This window comes from Dendrobium catenatum, unplaced genomic scaffold (assembly GCF_001605985.2).
Source record: "Dendrobium catenatum unplaced genomic scaffold, ASM160598v2 fragScaff_scaffold_156, whole genome shotgun sequence".
Taxonomy (NCBI): Eukaryota; Viridiplantae; Streptophyta; class Magnoliopsida; order Asparagales; family Orchidaceae; genus Dendrobium; species Dendrobium catenatum.
In genome coordinates this window covers 2512359-2532338 of record NW_021318618.1, presented here as the reverse complement: position 1 = coordinate 2532338, position 19980 = coordinate 2512359, and the positions used below count along the sequence as shown (strand labels likewise).

General features: G+C 36.5%; 1 protein-coding gene across 5 annotated transcripts in view; it reads left to right on the top strand.

Annotated features, from left to right (window-relative positions):
- Positions 1 to 333: 333 nt before the first annotated feature.
- Positions 334 to 19980, top strand: part of LOC110094032 (endoribonuclease Dicer homolog 4) — a 105900-nt gene continuing 86253 nt past the window's right edge. For 3 of the 5 annotated variants that reach the window (XR_002302802.2, XM_020819139.2, XM_020819138.2), the window contains exons 1-4: positions 339 to 453; positions 601 to 771; positions 887 to 1064; positions 19030 to 19140. Coding sequence is in view for 4 of the 5 variants with exons in the window: in XM_020819139.2 (XP_020674798.1) it covers positions 704 to 771; positions 887 to 1064; positions 19030 to 19140 (357 nt within the window). In the remaining variant the exon portion in view is untranslated. Of the gene's footprint in view, positions 454 to 600; positions 772 to 886; positions 1065 to 19029; positions 19141 to 19980 lie in introns of all 5 variants that reach the window. The other 2 variants (XM_028691838.1, XM_020819140.2) reach the window with 2 other exon arrangements.

The following is a 19980-nucleotide window of genomic DNA, read 5'->3' as shown; positions in this document are numbered from 1 at the left end:
TTAATTCTTATTAATTTCAATTAAATATAAAAAATGATCTCTTAAAATTTAAATACACTATATTTAAAAAATAGCTCTATATATATATATATATATATTTTGGGGAAAACTCTAAATATTAGCCACTTGCAATCAAATAATCCTAAGCAAAAGACGTCAAAAGCACCAATGGGCACGCTGCACGCACGCCAAACGCTCCGTCATTCCGTGACGACGTCACAAACCCTAACATCACCCTTACCAAAGCCTCACCGCCCCCTCCAAAAAATCTGGCCCACCGTTGCCTTTGCCGTTGACTACCCAAAAGACCGCCGTATGTCATCAGGCATAACTCCGTGACAGAAGCACCGACCAGAACGGCACAATCTAAACCAAATCGAAGGGTCAGTTACATTCGAACGGTCACTTCACATAATAGTCACGTTGCTTGAACCTCAAGCACAGTCCTTTTAGGAGCAAATTATTGGGTCAGGTGACCGAAGCCATCTCTCCGTTCGGTCGCCAATAAAAATGCGCCATCTGTCAGTCGTTTTTTTAATTTAATATTAACGCTTTATGTCTTGTCAGAGTTAGCGACCCGACCCGATAACGCCCCTTTTAGGGGGAATCAGGCCGCTACTTAATAAGCGCCTCCGTCGCCGCTCCTGGTCGTCGTCTTCCCTTCTTCTGCCTTCTTGCTTCTCTGTTTTACCGGCTTCCCGCCATGGATGATGAAGAAAGGTGGAGCTCTAATGAGGGAGTGAAGAAGGATCCCAGAACCATCGCGAGGAAGTAAGCTTGCCTTCTTACTATTCCCCTTTTCCTGGTTTGGGATTGGTTCTAGGTTTTACTGTTGCTCGCTGCTTCAAGTCTGATGAGCGGTTACTTCACCTCGTTTTCTCCTCAGGTACCAGTTGGATCTCTGTAAAAAGGCAATGGAGGAGAATGTGATAATCTATCTGGGGACTGGGTGTGGGAAGACGCATATCGCCGTACTCCTCATGTATGAGCTCGGCCATCTCATAAGGAAACCAAGCAGCAATATATGCGTCTTCCTGGCGCCCACCGTGCCTCTTGTTCGCCAGGTTCGATTTTATTATTTTTTATTGGCTTATTTGAAATTAGTGGAGTTTGATGTGCATTGCTTATTTGGATAACGACGCTATTTTGTTATGATTTACTCTTTATGGACCATTATAACATAGGATGGGATGAACATCCACTGTCACACAATTTTAAGTTATTGTGATTAATTACTTATTACTTATTAGCCATGAGAGGAGATTATGATGAGATTTCTGTCTTATTATGTTAAGATAATAAATTTTAAATATTTTTCTAATAATTTTTAATTATTATAATTTGTTTTTTCGTGCACTTCTAGAAAACATAGTTTTATCAGGCAGAGGAAAGTTTGTGCTGCTTGTGGTAAAGCATTCATCCAAGTTATGAAAATTTTTAATTGAAAATTGGGGTAGAGCATTCATCCAATTTATGAAATTGTTTACTTCAATGGTGGGTGAGAGCTTAGGAGAGCCAACGAAAAAATAGATTCATGGAAATAATGGACGTCATTGTTGATCCATATTGGGTTGATCTATGCAAGGGAATACGAGTGAGGTGGAACATATACGAGCAGTAGTTGAGATATCTGACATATAGAGGTACGACACTGCCATTTTGACTGATTCAGATTTGCTAGAAGCTTGTTCATGGAAGTTATCTTTGGTGGTTATGTTTGCAGTCTTATAGGTTGAAAGTCCCACTCTTAATTCCAAGGGAGGTGTCTTGGGAGCAAAAAAATTCTTATTCTATGTTGTCAAGGCTGCTTGTGTCAAATATAAATATGAGTACCCCTTGAAGCCATGGGCTGAAAACCTAGTATAAAGGCTTAGCCTTAAGTGAACAATGACCCAACACTTAGATAATTTTTGAGGCTGCCAAGGATCCAACTCTTAGAGGAGTACATTCTACTTGAGGATTTTTTGATCGTATATGTGCCTGCACCATTAGGTTGGACTAAGTTGAGATTCTTTCACCATTAGATCGCTTGCCAATTGTCATTGTCATGACAATGACAATACAAAGTCATGATTAAGTTCATTGGCCCAGTCAACTCAACATCTTGCTTGAAAAAAAGTACTCTGATAACTTTTGTTTCTTCTACAATGATCATGAGCTCAATACTGAACATTATATTCACTTGAAAGTCTTGCTTGAACATTTATTAGAGGAGGGAAACCTAAATTTATTCCTTTCCAAGCCATAACAAAATAGGTAAATGAGCCAATCATGGAGCAGTTCACCTGGGGGCAATACAACTTGCTGAAAATTTTCTCTCCATTCATGCTAAGGCCATAGTTTAAACATCCCATTGATCTAGCATACAGTGAGCCTAATCTACAGAGTTAAATCTTTCTTGAGTCTCCTCATGGTTTGCTACATTTACAAATGATAACCTAACCATCAATCATAATAACTTCAACAATGTTGTGGTTTTTAAGGCCATGATTAATAGGTTAAGGTGTGTAAAATTATCTTGAACTATGATGACTAACCGAACATCCTCTTCCTTCTCACGTTTGAGAATGGAGCATCGATCAAGAGAATTTGTGCTTCACGGAGAGCTCACTATTTCTCTAGGGAAGCAAAAAAATTCTTCAGGCAGTTTACTCTCATAATTATGAGGGAGTGAAAACCATATTATTCATCCATACAAGTTGACTTTATAGTTTGAAGGTACAATGCATTTTTTAATGAGTCCACTTCTAAATTGATTTCGTGCTATTATCTTCACATTTCACCTAGTGGTCAAGTTTTTGACTTGGCTCAGAACTATTGGTGGAATTTCACCATCCTCATCGGATTGAAATATTTTATAATCGAGTATGACATAATAAAATTTATCATAGAGAATAAAAATTTATTTCGTTATGAACTCAATAATAAAGCTTGCATTTTTTATATTTTACCAGAGATAATCCTTTCCTAATATTGATCGGATAGGGTTTATTTTATTTTAGGGTATATGTGATGAGGACATCCAGGAGATTTTGGCACGTCTATCAGAGGAGATATTGTAGATCGACAGCTACGATTAAGAGTCTTTATTTTTGATGCATTTATGTATTTTTTATTTCATGTTCTGGTTTTACCATTGTACCCCTGAGAGGGATTAGTTAGTGTTGTGGCCCAGAGGGCAATTTAGTCTTTGTGTTTTTTTGTTCCTTGAGGCCTATATATGAAGGCCCTAGCTTTGTATTAGGGATGATGATTGTTTAATGAAAATTTCAGCACTTTTTATTTCTCTTTGTTGTGAGTTATTGAGAGAAGAAAACCCTAAGAGAGGGCCAAGCAATTTCCATCAGTTGCTGGTAGAGTTCGGGCTCACGGTTTGTATCCGTTTTTATTTTTTTCTTTTTTTCCTTCAACCCCATACCGCCGGCCACCCACACCCTCCTCTTAAATTCTAGCCACACCTCTCCCTCCACCCATACCCGCCGACCTCCTTCCCTCTCCACCTCAAGCCACCACCCCCCTCTCCTAGCCTCTCCGCCCTCCCATTCCCCCACCGAATCCAAGTCCAGCCCCTCCCCAAGTCGCTGGCCTACCTAGCCCAAGAGCAAGCCACTGGCCCCTCCTCCACAAGCCCTTGTTTTAAAATTCAAATTGCCTCTTAAATACCTTCCTAATTTATCCTATTATTAATTTGGAAAGTCTTTTAATTTGAATTCAAATTAAATTTTAAATTCAAAATCTTTCCTAATTAATAAATCTATTTTAAGAAGCCGCCCTAATCGCTCCCAATCTTAAATTAATTGGGATTTAATTCCAAATCCCACATTCATTGCATGTAGACACATTTGTTGAATGTGGACACCCTTCCCCTCTCTCCTTTGCCTACCCCCTACCCCTCTCTCTCTTAATTAATTCATCCCATTAATGCTCTCAATCAAAGCCCCTCACATCTAGGTATCCGCCCCACCTTAGTCCCATTAGAGGAAATTCAAATTTTGAATTATTCCCTCCTTCCCTCCTTGAAATCTGAAATTAAATTTCAGATTTCAAATTATTTTCCCTTCACTAAATTAAACCTAAAATCTAAAATTAAAGTGGCCCTTCCCCTAGCCTTGGCCGACCACCCCAAACCTCTCCCTCCATCTCTCGTTCTCTTCTCCCTTGCTTCATACATCATCCAAGGAAGAATAAGCACCACTCCGGCTTAAGTCCACATGAATGGCCGATCCTGAACAAGACCATGGGTTCGTATACGATCATCAAAGATGAGCAGATGTGTTGAGATCGCCCTTCTTCAACCTCAACTTGGAGATCAATCACACCGTCGATGACTACGTTAATCGGATCCTCTTCACTTTGACGACAACCATCAACGAGCATCAAACCTCCGGACAGTGGCAAGTTCTTCAACATCCATCGACTTCTTCCCCTCCAGGAAAGTTTTCGTTGGGCAATACTGCATGCGTCTTATGTCTTTTAGTGGCGTCATTAAGTTTGTTGAAATTAATCTTCTGCTAAAACAACCCTCATGAGTGAGAGTGAGGGGAACTCAAGTGCACTCTCTATTTTGTTAATCGGTGAATTTCTGTTACTTGTGCATCTAGCTTTATTATTATTTTGTTGTTATTTTAAATTGTCCTTCTAACCTAGTTTGCAATTGCATACCAACACAAAACAACAACTAAGAAATCCTATAATCTAATTTTTTTTAAATCCTATAATCTAATATTGTGAAACATTAATTTTAAAATTAGTAAGCTTAACAATTTTTATTAAATTCCTGCAATTCCTTTTATGTTTCCCATATGTATTAGTCTCTATAGTTAATTACATCTCAAGAATTTATTTTGTGAGAAATTTTTGGATTAAATTAGTGGTGTATATTTTCAGCAAAATATTGACTAATATTTATGTAAATCTTGCAAAATTCTTATTAAAGATTTAGTCCTTCAAAATTTTAAGGGAGATTGGATCAACTTAAAATTAATCTTTTTTAAATGAAGCAAAGGGAGAAAATTAAAGGAATACTTAATTTTGAGAAACTCAGGGATACTCAAACTATCATGCATTGAGTTTTACATTTTAAAAGTGGAAGGTTAGGGCTTACATTCCCACAACACAAGTTGAAGAAAAGATATGGGAAAGTGAGGGCTTACAGCATGACTGAAAAGAACATCGGCCTCGAATCTTAGATCGAAGGTGAGAACCATTGATAGTCAGTAATTCCAACTTAAATCTAGTGAAATGTTAGGGATTTATGAACTTGAAACCCCACCTTAAGTTAAATCATTATAGCTTTGGATTTATAATTTTGTTTGGAAAGGACGACCAACTAATCCATCTAAGTACTTTTAAAATCATACATATTTGATCTTAATACATATACATGATATGTAATATTATTTTGATTTTAACTTTTAAGAGATATGACTTACAACTTGGCCACTTAAACCAAGATGCTTGATTATGCCGGTATGTAAATGTTGACTCACAGTGCAATTTTTATAAGTCCTATTGCCTAAGTACTTTTAAAGTCATGCATGCCTGATCTCAATGCATATATAAGATATGCAAAATCATTTAATTTTAGGAGATAAGACTTACAACTTAGTCATTTAAGCTAAGATGCTTGAGTATGTGGATATGCAAATACTGACTCATAATATAATTTTGTTATCTGGTCATTAATATGAGAGCCTTTTATCTACATTCGACTCACTAGATTATGTGATGTAGAACTACGTATGGATGCAATGATTTTGTAAGATTTTGCACAACTGTTGATTAGAACAATAAGTCAATAACAAAGAAAACTACTAGCAATTAAAATAACAGATTAAAACGTAAGAGGGGTCACGCCCGCTTAGGCTAAGTCACATATCAAGAGATTTGAAACTTCAAAATAAATTAGAAAATAACATCATGCCAGGATAGTAGTTTCAACAAAATCCCTAGTCTAACAAGGAGATTAGTAAACACATGAGTACACTCAAAATCCTACGTTTACTAAGCTTAACAGAAACAGGCGACGGTCGTCCTTCGTGACTACAATCAAACCACAAGAAAATGTTAGACTTGAGAGGGTAGAAAATCTTTGCTAAGGACCGGCAACAATCTTCCACTCGACGATCTCCAATTGTTCTTCAATAGCTTCCACTAAAGTATCCAAAATACGCTCTATGTAGTCTTCTACCGTATGGTCAATCCTCGGGTTGACACCGAAGAAGGTTGAATGGAGAATGTTTACGAAACCGTGCTCGTCGTAGGCAAATCCGTAGTCAGTGTTGGGATCGGCCATTCATGAATGCTAGATGTGGGTTTCTTCCAAAGGTGTAGTATTCTTGAACGTCGTTGAAGAGAAAGTAGTTTCTCTACAACTTGAGGTAGGGTTTGGGGTGAAGGGATTGGCCAAGGGAGAAGAGCAAAGTTTAAGAGTTTTTTATTTTAGATTTTGAATGAGTAGGTGGAGGGAAAATAACTTGGAAACGAATTCTCAATTAATATCCGTGATTGAAACTAATTGAGGAAGAGAAAGGGGAAGGAGGGGCGGCGGGATTGAGAAGGGAAAGAGCTATATTTCTTACCACAAGGAGAAGCTTACTTATGGAAAGAAATCAAGTAGGTGAAGGCTTGGAAATTTTCGAGCAAGAGAGGGGGTGGGGATTTGGTAATATTCTAAAGTGGAGAATTGAGCTTTAGGAAAGAATTCCTAAACCAATCCCTAAGGGGCCGGTGGCATTAAAGGCCTTGGAAGGAATTAAGGGGAGGGATTAAATGTTTCCTAATGTGGGTTTAGGAATTAGGAAAGGTTTTAATTGATTCCTCATGAATTTGAAATTCAAATGGGTTTAGATTTAGAAACTTTCATAAAATAAGTTCTCTTAAATTAGGAAAGAAAATTTCAAATTCAAATTGTTTGAATTTTGAAATTGGATCTTCCCAAATCAAGAGTATTTGTTTATGGAAAGTATTCAAATAAAGATTTGAATTTTGGAGGGAGGGGGAGGGAGTTGAGGCCGGCGGATTGATGGACTTGAGAGGGGAATTTCGGTGGGTGATGAGGAGGTAGTGGTTCGTCAGATGGTGGTAGGGACGAAATTGAAGTTTCCTGATGACGAGTGGAGGTTATAAGGTGGCCGGCGGCTTGATGGAATGGGATGGGTTTCACGGCTGGCGGCTTGGGGACAAAGGGAGAACGAGATATAAAGAAAGAACCACGAACCTGGCCGTCTCCAAGGTTGGTGGGTGATCCGATCTCCCTCACATAGGGATTACTCTCTCAAACGCTCATATGATCTCACAAAGAAATCACAAAGGAAGAAAATTTATCATTCATTCATTCATTAACTTCAAAAGAGAATAAGGAGGGTTATATAAAGCCTCATACAAAGGACTAAAAAACAAAAGACCACAATGCCTCTTGGGCTTACATATGACATCCCTTAATAAAATGGTACAATAGGAAACTAAAATAAAACAAATAAAATGTGACAACAAAATAAGAGAATACATAGAATAAATCAAAAATACAACGACTCAATCATGGCCGTAGATCGGCGGCCACTCCTCTGATAAACCTTCCAAGATCTGATATTCCCATCATTATGATATGATGTTCATCAGCTTTACACATTGGTTTTGATGCTGATTTGAAGGAGCACTCTTATTTATGAAGAAACAACCAGTTAAATATTAAATTGCAAACTCTTGATGCATAAAGATGCTTTGAACTGCATTTTTTAGTTTTAAAGTATTGACTTATTTTTCGACAATCCATGTAATTTTTGTTGAAATAAATTATTTTATGATTGATTTTAGATTGCTTATGTTTAATTAATAGAAAATTAAATTTCTCCTTAAAGCCTATCTTATAAAACATTAATGCCATACCCAAACAAAGCAATAGAATAAACTTAGGAAAGAAGCATACATTTTTAATGCGCACACGAAGTAAACAAACAATCATATGTATAAAATTCAATCACAGAATACAGACTTTTTATAATTACAACTAGGAAATAAAAAAAATGATAGTTAAGTTGTCTGTTTTATATAACCTCACTGAAATTATAGATTCTCCTTTTGGGTATTCAAGTTCTAACTTCTGATGTATCCATGACTTCACTTTGGGGTTTATCCTTTTGGTTCATCGTTCATGTAGCCGTGTTCCACAGGCCGTTATGACTTTCTAGATGTATTAATTTTATTTGAAAAGAAAAAAAGAATACTCGATCCAGCAATTTAAATGTTAGAAAGTATGTAATATAAATAATTATTATCACACAGATTGCTCAACATTTTTAGTAACAAGATAGCTTCTATCATATTGTTAATGCATACTTAGGGCTTTTAAGCCGCACCTGTAAACAAACTTTGTTTGATGATAATAATTAATTATTTATCCTCTTTTTAGGCATGATCACCAAATATTAGCCCTTAAGGGCAAGCGTACATAACACAAATAATTTAATGTACATGACACCAAGCATCACAAACACATCCGTAGAAAAGAAAAACAAATCCAGTTCTAAGATGGCTAGGGGCTGTGCATCTAGTATATGTTGTCTTGTGTGGCTGTCGCACTACGATGGATGTTTTGTTTTATTGTCGAATATGAAGAGATTTAAATTTTAATCTATGGATGATTTCACTTTAAGTTGTTTGTAATTTTAATTTTAATTTGATTTTGAAAGGTGTTTCATATTTTTAAAGGGTTATGAACTCATGGATTGACCATTTTGCTGGCTTTGAACTAAGCCGGTCACTCATAATGTCTTAAGATCCAAAGATGTAAATATTTTATCTTTTAGGTTTGAATGACACATCTTTGCATTAAAATAAACCTAGGTAATTTTTATGTATTTTAGTAAATTTTTTTAGCTTTTGGATATGAAAGAAGTATTTGTGTGATAAGGGTTTAATTTAGAATTTTGTGAAATTCACCTAACTTGTTAAGGAGAATTTTAGGAAGAAGAAGGCTTCTAAAGAGATATAGAAGCTTGAATTTTAATTGTTATGATTGGGTGAAATCAGTTATTTTGGTTAAGTGATAAAAATATAGAGTTTGGGTCTAGATTGAAAGGTCAATCAAATTGATTGGGTTAAGTAGGTGAGCTTTAACTTTGAGGCCAAAGGGAGAATGAACCTATTTAATTTGGGTCCAAAAGGAAGAGCTAAGGCTTAGGAGCTATGTTGCACGGACACGGACACGACACGACACGGACACGGGACACGGCTTTCTTTTAAAATATAGGACACGGGTATGGCGTGGACACGACAATACATTTTTTTATATAATGTATATATATATATATATTAATGTAATATCATATTAAAAATGACAAACAATAATAAATGAATGACATGATAACTTGTCTAGCTTATAATATAAAATATTTAGTACAACGTTTTTGGCATGTCCGACACGTGTCGGAGGAGTGTCGGACGAGTGTCGTGTCGGACGAGTGTCGTGTCGGACACGGTGTCGGACACTGCACGCCTCTTTGAGGAGAAGTGTTGGTGCATCATAGCTTAGGAGCATAGACTTGGAAGATCATATAGCTTTTGGGCCAAAGGAGAAGGGATTTAACTTTATAACTTTTGAGCTTAGGGTTTGGAGAGTTTACCATTTCTTTGAGGCTAAGGAAGGTAGAGTGTAACCTAGTGCTTTGAGCCTGATTTTAAGCGGTTTTCTATGGGTTTTGGGTCCATAGAGATGATATATGATTTGTAACTTTGAGGCTACAAATCAAGAACGAATCATTGATTTTTTTTTGCATTCAAGGATTAATATTCATTTGCTCAACATGGGATGAGTAAATGTGGGAGGCTATGACTCAGGTCTTATCCCTAAGGTTAGACCATTGATTGATTTTAGCTCAACAAATAAGTCAACGAGACTTAGGCTTTATCCCTAAGGGTTCTTCATACTCTCTTGAACTTTTAGAGGTTATTTGAAAACTTCCATGTGAATTCAAAGGAGCACCAAGTAAAGAGGATGCTGGCTAGGATTGTTCAAGTTGAATTTGTTCAACTTGAATGAGGACGACTCTAAGGTTTGTTTGAGGGTATGATAGCCCCTAAGAGGTCTTAGGGTTCATGCAATGAGGTGCTTGAAGCTTTGGGGAGCTCCAAAACACCATGCATGGAATGAAAGAGAACTCCTAAAGAAAATTCATATTTTTTATAAATGTTTTGGATTCTTTAAATAGTAATGGTCACTTCTATAACTTTGGAAGAGGGTCTTGAATAAGTTTTGTCATAATTTAACAATTTCAAAGCACATAGAGGGGGGGGGGTATGAGGAATTTTTAGGAGTTTATAAAATGCTTTGGTTGTTTATCATCTCAATTAGCCATCTAATTTGAAAAACACATAAATAAGCTTAAGTAATCCCAAAATGAGATGGAGTGCAACTTATGGAACTTTGAGGGCCCAAAGAATACCCCAAATTAGTTTCATAAATACTTGGAATTAAATCAACATATTTATGATTTTTCAAATTCAAGACAGTGAGGACCCTAGTGAAAGAGGGCTACAATACTATTTAGATTAATTTTGTTACATCCTAAATCCTAAGTATGATACAACTTGCTTTGGTTAAGTGCGTAGCTATTGGATGTGGATATGATGGCTATAAAAACCTAAGGTTCGTCGTAAGTGAATGATTTAGATGTAATATGAACGCATTTCATGCAATGGAGAGTCATTGGACATGAGTCCAATCACTCGACGTTCATTGCCGTCCATTTTGGGCTCTCAAATGAGGGCAACCCATTAGAAATCATCGGATTTACACGATTTATGAAGAGGACAGGGCAACCCATTAGAAATCATCGGTTTTACACAATTTATGAAGAGGACAACGAAGGTGTGGAGATTTGAGAGCATGAATGAAGCTTCTACATGGACCTAGGGTTACAAGATCATCATATACAATTGCAACGGCATATTGGCCTAGGTTTTCTAAGTTTTTTGAATTTTACCTCACCGAAGCTAGTATTTGATGGTGATCTGCCATAGTGCCTTTGATTAAAAGAGATGAGGACAATTGAAAGGAGGAGAATGCTATTTAGGTTGCTAGGGATGTTGATTTCATCGCCATCTTGCAGGAGTTGGTGTTGGAAGAGGAGTGAGGGTTTTCAGGCCATAGACCACTAAGGGGAAGGAGAGGGAAGTTTCAATGTAAGCAATTGACCTTGCTTTATATTTTCCTTCAACTTTAAACGTGGTGCTTCTCTTGACCGTGGGAAAGGAAACCACAATAGTCAGCTCTTGATTTCTCCTTGGCCGACAACCTTAATGAACTTTAGAAAACCCTCCATGCTGTACACAAAAAGAGCTCTCGGTTCTCTCTTTTAGTCAAAGAAAGAAGCTACATCCAATCACTTCTTTCATTTTAGCAAGTTGCACATGCCAGCGAACTTCCTAGGTTGGTCGTTTCTCTATACTTCTCCATCAAACCTCTCAATAAATGCATAACTTCCATAGTAGACCTCCTGGGCATGAATCCAAATTGATTTTGAGAAACATTAGTATTTCGCCACAACCTATGCTCCATAATTCTCTTCCATAGTTTTATAGTATGGCACATTAACTTAATTCATCTATAATTCGCACAATCTTGTGTGTCACATTTATTCTTAAAATTAGGAATCAACACACTCATTCTCCACTCATCTGACATCTTTTGTCTTCAAAATAATATTAAAATGTTTAGTAAGCCAAGAATTTCCTTCCTCTCCTAAGCATTTCCACACCTCTATAGGGATATCATTAGGTCCAACAGCTTTTTCACACTTTATTTTTTTTTTAAGTCTCTCTAACTTCAATTTTACTAATATGCTGATAAAAACAAAAAAGAATTATTTTCTTTTAAGGTGCTAATGTCACTAAAGTCAATCATATTCTCATAATCTTCATTGAAGAGTTTATAAAAATATCTCATTGACCTTTATTGAATATTTTCTTCTAATAAAAGCACTTCTTGATCTTCATCCTTAATACACTTCGCTTGAACTAAATTCTTACTACTCTTATCTGTTTATTTGCTAAATTATACATATATCTTTTGCCCTCCTTTGCATCTAAACTATTATATAAATCATTAAAAGCTAAAATCTTTGCATCGCATATTGCTTTCTTACATATTTATTTCTTAGATTCCTTACTGGTCTCTTTATATCTTTCTCAATTATCAAAATTTTTACATATAAATCAATTTTAATAACAAATCTTCTTATTTTTTTAATCTTTCCTCGAATATTTTGATTCCGCCATCAACTATTTTTACTGGTAGGTGCTTTTCCCTTTGATAATCTAGACACATCTTTTGCAACATTATTAATATCACTAGCTGCTTTTTCCCACATAACATTAGCTTCCTTATGCACAGACATTCTATGTGCTTTAAATGAATATAACACCTATGCCGAGCCGTTCGATCAAACTAAGTAAACTTACAGCTTACTAACCAAGCTAAGAAAAAATAGGGATCACATAAGCAAGAAATGGAAGCCATTCTCACATAAAAAATTTGCTTTGAGGAAGAAGAAAAAGAACAAACAAATCTTGTCGCCGAAACTAGAGTCGCAGGATTAGATGTCGTTGTTGAAAGAAATGGGAAAAAATATACCTAAGTTCTTTCTCGAGGGAGAAGATAGAATGAGAAATAGGATAAAAAATAAAAAAACATCTGAAGAAGCGTTGGATGGTGGAGGCGGAGCTGCGGGATATAGTGGCCTGTTAAAATCATAATACCCAAGTTTGGGGTTTGCGGCCTGCCTTGGCACTCACTGGAACGAATATGAGAAACTCTTCGTGCGAACACTCTTAGTCTACCCATTCCGCATATTCAACCCGCTCAATTTATTTGACACGGACTTACTATTTCGTCTCCGCGGTTATTTGAGCTGCTCGATGGGTTATCAAGTCGAGCAGCCTCTTGATCGATCTCGAGCTCAATTACTTCACAATCTTGAGAATCTGCTTGAACTCGAGCTTGCAGCTCGATAAGCTTGACTCATGAGCTCGTTATCGAGTCGATCTCGAGTACACTCGCGAGCCGGCTTGATTTCTTTTCACCCCTTAGTGGAACCACCCATATTTTGTCCAAGATTCTTAGTCCTTATGTGGTGATCGGACCTATTGCTTCCTAATCAAATATATAGCTAATTGAAGTAATAGGAAAATCATTCCAAAGTTTTCCATATGAAAAAATAAATTAAATGTTGATAATTCAATATTTTAAACCAAGGCTTAAAATTGTGTAAATAAGCCTCGAGATTTTTTTCGTCCGTGAGGCGAGGCGTTAGCCTCACGGACGCAGAATTGTGTAAATGAGAATTTAAGGGTTTTATTAAGTAAATAATAGCAAGTTTCTATCATATAATAAAAACATCTAAATGACATGTGAAATTAGTGGAAAGTAAGAAAATAGATGCAATAAAATCATGTCCCAAAGTACAAAATCACAAAATATTAGTCTATCAAAACCCCCAAAGTACAATTAAGAAAGAACATATAAAATCCAATCATATCCCATCACTAAATGGTTCTTCAAGGGAATCTTCTTCTCCAATTATATCAATGAATGTCATATCTTCTCCAATTGCATTTCAAATACACATAAGTCTTCTCACCGCCGCCTATGTCAACTTGTATACTGTATTTCCAAGAAGAATCCTTCCGCAATGACATATTAGACTTTACCTTGCCCTTAACCATATTTCATAAAGGAAAAAAACAAAATAAAACAAAAAGCACTCAAAAAATTTAAAACCCTAGCTTTCCTATAAGTTGAAAAATCATACCCTAAACTTTAAAAAAACTCTAAGAACTAATCAAAAAAGGATGTAGAGGGGCGGCCGGAAATAAAGGGCTCACCGGCAAGCGGCGGTCCCGGCGGGAGAGGCGCTGGAGACATGCGGGAGATCTGGCTTCGGGAGCTCGTGGGATCGGGAACGGTAGCTTGCAGGATCGGGTTCAGGATGCTTGCGATTTTTCTTGGACCGGTAGAAGGGAGAGGCTATTTTCATATTTGTTTTAAGTGAGTGGGACCCTCTCTATGAGGCGCACGCCTCAAGAAAAATTGCGCAATAGCGTAATTGAGGCGCGCCTCACTTAGCTTGAGGCATACACCCCAGCAAAGGCCAAAATTGCGTAGGCCTCGAGGCGGTTTTGGTCCAAATTGCGCAGAGGCGCGCCTCTCATTGCACAATTATAAACTATGAGGCGCGCCTCTCCCACCAGCGAGCGGCGGTGCCGGCGGGAGAGGCGCTGGAGACATGTGGGAGATCCGGCTTCAGGAGCTTGCGGGATCGGGAACGGCAGCTTGTGGGATCGGGTTCGGGATGCTTTCGATTTGTCTTGGACCGGTAGAAGGGAGAGGCTATTTTCATATTTGTTTTAAGTGAGTGGGACCCTCTCTATGAGGCGCACGCCTCAAGCAAAATTGCGCAATAGCACAATTGAGGCGCGACTCACTCAGCTTGAGCCGTACACCCCAGCAAAGGCCAAAATTGCGTAGAGGCGCGCCTCTCATTGCGCAATTTTAAATTATGTTTTAAACTGAAATTTTGAATTTTAAGGTTTGATTTTTATTATATATTTTTTGGAGTTCCATATCAAGCGCTTTATTGATTCTTTTTTGATGATGGTATCTTAGCTCTTGATCTTCTGTTGAACACTTAATCTTGAACTTGTTGTGGGGTCTTCAAAATTAACTAGATGTTCTCCAAAACTTGGAACTCCACGTGGGAAATTTTTATGGTTGACTAGGATGACATTCATGCTTTTCAGCAGGGTAGGCAAAGCTATACATTGAACTTGTCAAGGTAGGAACTTTTATTATATCCAGTGAACGTACGCAGATGAACCTTCGGTTTTAGGCAAAAAAGCGCGTGTACCGAGTTTTTTAAAAAAACTCGGTTCAACTCGGTACTCGGTACAGGCGCTTTTTTTGCCTAAAACCGAACGTTCCTCTGCGTACGTTCACTGGATAAAATAAAAGTTCTCAAGGTAGTGGCTGTTGATTGGGTTATGAGCCATTGGCGATCAAGGTGATTCTTTTGTAAGGTAATGGGACCACCTGATTGGCACACAACACGGATTTGATGCTCCACTTTCTTGTGGAGGTCCCAAAGAAGTGTCATATTTGTTATTTTCTCCTTGGGTTAGTTGTTTTCTAGGGCTGGATTGATAGAAGAGGCCCAAGTAGTTTACTTTGTTGAATTTATTGGAATTATTGTATATTTCTATAATTTGATAAAATACATTTTATATAAAATGTTTTTTGTGATGACTCATGTTCTATATGTTTCAAAATTTTGGCTAATCATACAATTCAATGAGGAAGAAAATTTAAAACTCTTTTTGTTAATATGAGAGTGTTGGTTAGAGTTAGAAGGTAGCCATTGAAAAAATAGCTAGCAATTCAAAATGACCTATAGCTAAATTTGAAATATTTTCAAAAGGATGCAACTCATGACAATATGATGTATTCATGTTTTTAGTTTATTTCGTTTTGATGTAATTTGGACAATATTAGTTGTGTTTATGTTTTTTAAGCTATCCAATGATGGCAAGCATCCAATGATCATGGTAGGAGGTGCTTGGGCATGGCAAGGCTTGGGTTTGCTTGCATTTGGGTCCTCCTCGTCCTTGGGCTGCTTGTTATTCTCGGTTTGGGGCCTTGGCTGTTCTCGGATGGGCTTTGGCTACTTGGTTTTGAACTAAAATAGTTGGGTTCTACTTGGTACTAGCTTATTAATGCTTGAGCTGAGGTTTAGCTCATTATTTGGTGGTATAATTGCACTTCCTAGCTCATAAATTCATAAAGGTATGTGGAGTGGATCTTGTTTCTTCCTCTTCTTGAGCTCTTGGAAGTTGTTTGTTGGCTGATTTTGTAGACATTTGCCGGAGGAGTTTGGTTGGACGTTGGACCCTTTTGTTGTGGTGGACCCTCGGTTTGCAAGCCTAAGCATTTTTTCTTATATTTCCTACTTTCTCGTTGCATGTGAGGAAACTGCTTGCCGGTTGTTCTAAGGATAGAATTTTTATGTTATAATTTTGTTTCATTTGATTTGACTTTTCGTTTTTTTGAATGTTTGTAAGTTAAAGTGAATCGAGTTTGTTTTTGATGTCCTTGTGTTCTCCAACTTGGCTTTTCTTTCTAGTTTTGCTTACATCAGGTTTGGTATCAGAGCGAGTTAGAATATCCTTGGTTGGTGGGTCTTTTTTTTTTAAATCTAAGATGACTAATAATCCGGGGGATTGACAAAATATGATGCAACAGTTAGTGGACTTGTAAAATCAGATGATTGAAATGGCTAACACTCTTGCTAATCTAAACGTTAACCAACATAATGTCTAAACATCTGAAAGCGAAGAAGAAGTTCCTAGGAACCAAAATAGGCGACAAAGAAATTGGGATTATGGGATTAAAATAGATGTTCACAACTTCGAGGGGAAATTACAACCTGATCTATTTCTTGAATGGATTGAAAAAATGGATCAATTCTTTAATTGGAAAGAAATTTCTGAAAACAGAAAAGTAAAATTTGCAAGTTTAAAACTTACTGGTTATGCTCTTACGTGGTGGAAGAATTTACAAAACAATAGGCAAAGATGTGGGAAAGAGAAAATACGAAACTAAGAACGAATGAAAGAAAAAATGAGAGGAAAATTCTTACCATCTGATCACGCACGAATACTCTTTCAATAATTTAATAATTTGCGTCAAGGAAATCAGTCTGTTGAAGAATACACTGAAATGTTTTATAAACATCAATCGAGAAATGACTTAGATGAATCTGAAGAAAAAATTGTCTCAAGGTATATCAACGGTCTTAAGTGGACAATCCAAGATCAACTGAATATGCATCATGTTATTAAAATTGATGAGGCTTATCGTATGACATTAAAACTTGAAAAACAATATCAAAGGGAAAGGGGTCACAACAAGATAACGGAAACATATAAACGGCGACCAACTGGCGGGGTTAAAAATCAATCTCAAACTTCTGTGGGAACATCGGGTGTGAAAGTTAAGTTTTTTGAAAATCAAAATGTGGATAAAAGAAAGGGAATTATGGGGTCTAAACCTTCTGAACAATCTAGATTAATTGGGCCATGCTACAAATGTGGGCTTTATGGTCATCTTTCTGCGGCTTGTAGAAAAAATAACTCACCAAGAAACAATTTCATTGAAAATGATGGAGAGATAGAGGAAGAAGAAGAAAATGAATCTGAACCTGAAAATGATATTGAATTAGAGAAAGCTGATGTTGATGGAGATGAAGGTGAAGAGCTTTTGGTAATACGACAAGTCTTAACAACTAAAATTGACAACGGGGATAGATGACTTAGCAGAAACATTTTCAAGACAACTTGCACGATCAAAGGAAAAATGTGCACTCTTATGATAGATAGTGGGAGTTCTGAAAACTTTGTTTCTCAAAAAATGGTTGACAAGCTTAAGATAAAATCCAAACCACTTGCCAAATCTTATGATATCTTTTGGTTTAAGGAGGGGGGGGGGGTGAGGTTCCAATCACAAAAGAATGTGTTATTAATTTAACAATTGAGAGTTCTTTTAAGGATCAAGCTATTTGCGATGTCGTGCCTCTTGAAGTCTGCCACATTTGTTGGGTCGACCTTGTCAATTTGATCACAAACCATTAACAACGGTGAAAAGAACACTTATACTTTGATTCAAAATAATAAGGAGTCCACTCTCTATCCTCAAAAACATGTGCCTAATTCGCCTGCTAAAAATAACAAGGTTGCCAAAATAAACACTCTTGAACTGCTTTTAAATGCAAATGATTTGAAATATTCTGAGGTAGCTTACTTGGTTTTGGGAAAGGAAACTGATTATATTTTTCAAATTCCAAAAGAAATTCAGCCTTTAATTGATGAGTTTTCTGATATATCACCTGAGGAATTGCCTATGGGGTTGCCACCAATGAGAGATATTTAACATCATATTGATTTAATACCTGAAGCCACTTTGCCTAACCTTCCTCTTTACAGGATGAGTCCAACTGAGCATGCTGAACTTTTTAAGCAAGTAACTGATTTGTTAGAAAATGGTTTGATTAAAAAAAAAGCTTAAGTCCCCGTGCTGTGCCTGCTTTATTAACTCCTGAAAAAGGTGGAACGTGGAGAATGTTGTGTGCTGATTTTTGGAAAGAAACCTGAGGGTTTTCTTGGATAGCTTGCGAGCTATATGCCTTATCTTCCTCTCTTTGTCTAGGAAAGCTTGCGAGCTTCTCCTCCATTTCTTCTTGGCTTCTAATCAACTTTTTCTATCCGCAAGTGACCACCCCACCTGTATCCTTCTTCTCGACGAAAGGCAAAGCTTCTTTAGGTGTCTTTATTGTGTTGTTTGTAAGAGTCTTTCATCTTATAAAAAGTTATATTTTTTTTAGTTTTGAGTATTTCACGTAACTTATTATTATCTTAGGAAGAGTTTCATTTGCTTGCAAAAATTTGGGGCTTTTTCCAAATTTTTGCCTGCATCATAATAATAAAATTTCAACGACTTATATTACTATTGGGGCCTACAAAAAACTGCTTGAAATGGTAGATTATGATGAGCACAATGAGGATGACATGTTTAATGTGATATAGTATTTGGAAGCTTTAATATTTTTTCTTTATGGAACCTTGAGCAATCATTCCTCTCTATAATTTTTTTGCAGAAGTAGAGATTGCATTGGTTGTTTTCACATTCTATGGTTGAAGACTCTTATGCATCTCTTTCCTTAGAATGCAGCTTGTAGGGTTGTAAATATGGAATACTGTCATTATTTGATCCTTGTTATTCTTGTCATTTATTGCCATGAATTATATTATTGTTGTAATTTGATTCTTCACCGGTCATTTGCATGTTACGTTTCAATATTTTTTACAGCATTTTATAAATTTGGGATATGTATATTGCATATTTTTGCTATTTCAAGGCGTTTATACAGATGCAAATTTAATGCTGAAACCTTTTATGGAAGCTCTGAAATTTTCATTTTGCAGCAAGCCATGGTCATAGAGAATTCAACTGATTTTAAAGTTCAGAACTATGTTGGGAAACGCAAGCATTTGAAGGATCACAATGAGTGGAACAAGGAAATTGAGCAAATAGAGGCCAGTTTCTTTTGTCCTTATTTCCTAGAAATAAATAAATAAACATATAATTCTGTTATAAATTTGATTTTAACTTGAGAGTAAAAATGCATAGTAGTATAGCCTAGTTTTTGGCCGGTTTGTAACATAAGCATGGAGCACGTAATAGAATGTCAACTTCCAGTTGGAATTTATTGCTGTTCACCACTTCTAGAATTTAAACTGGATACCATAGGTTGCTTTAGCTTTCAATCTTTGGATCAAAGTCTCTGCTACTTATTATTTTTGGAATAGCTATGTTGGTATTATAGAGTCAAATTTATCATCTGAGTAACAATATTTATCAAATGTGTATATTTGTGGTGATGAAAAGTTATTTTTGAAATCGAGTAGCTAAATTGCAATTATTCATTTAGTGATGTCATAATTCCAAATTGATCTAAGTTGAAATTGTGGATGCAATGGCTGCGCATGGCCTGGCTTTTACTGCCCCTTTAAAGTGGAAAAAGTGTGTGCTCAATCTGACTTCTCATCTTCTCCATTCAGTTCATCTTTTTTACATTTTTGTTATGCCTAAACTTATGAGGTTTTACCCAGAAATAAGAAGCTTCAGCCAGAAATGTGTTATTTCACCCAAAAGAAGATACTTCGATTGTTAGTATATACAGGTTATTTATCCAAAAATAAGATAGTTCAGATAGCTTTATACAGACGTTAATTAATAATAAATATGGCTAGACTACTCTGTGCAATATCTTATTTTTAGACGTTAATTAATTATAAATATGGTAGACTAACTTTTGTATCTTTTGCTACGGCTTTTGGATGTTTTGAATGTTACAACATTTTTGTAGTTTTGTT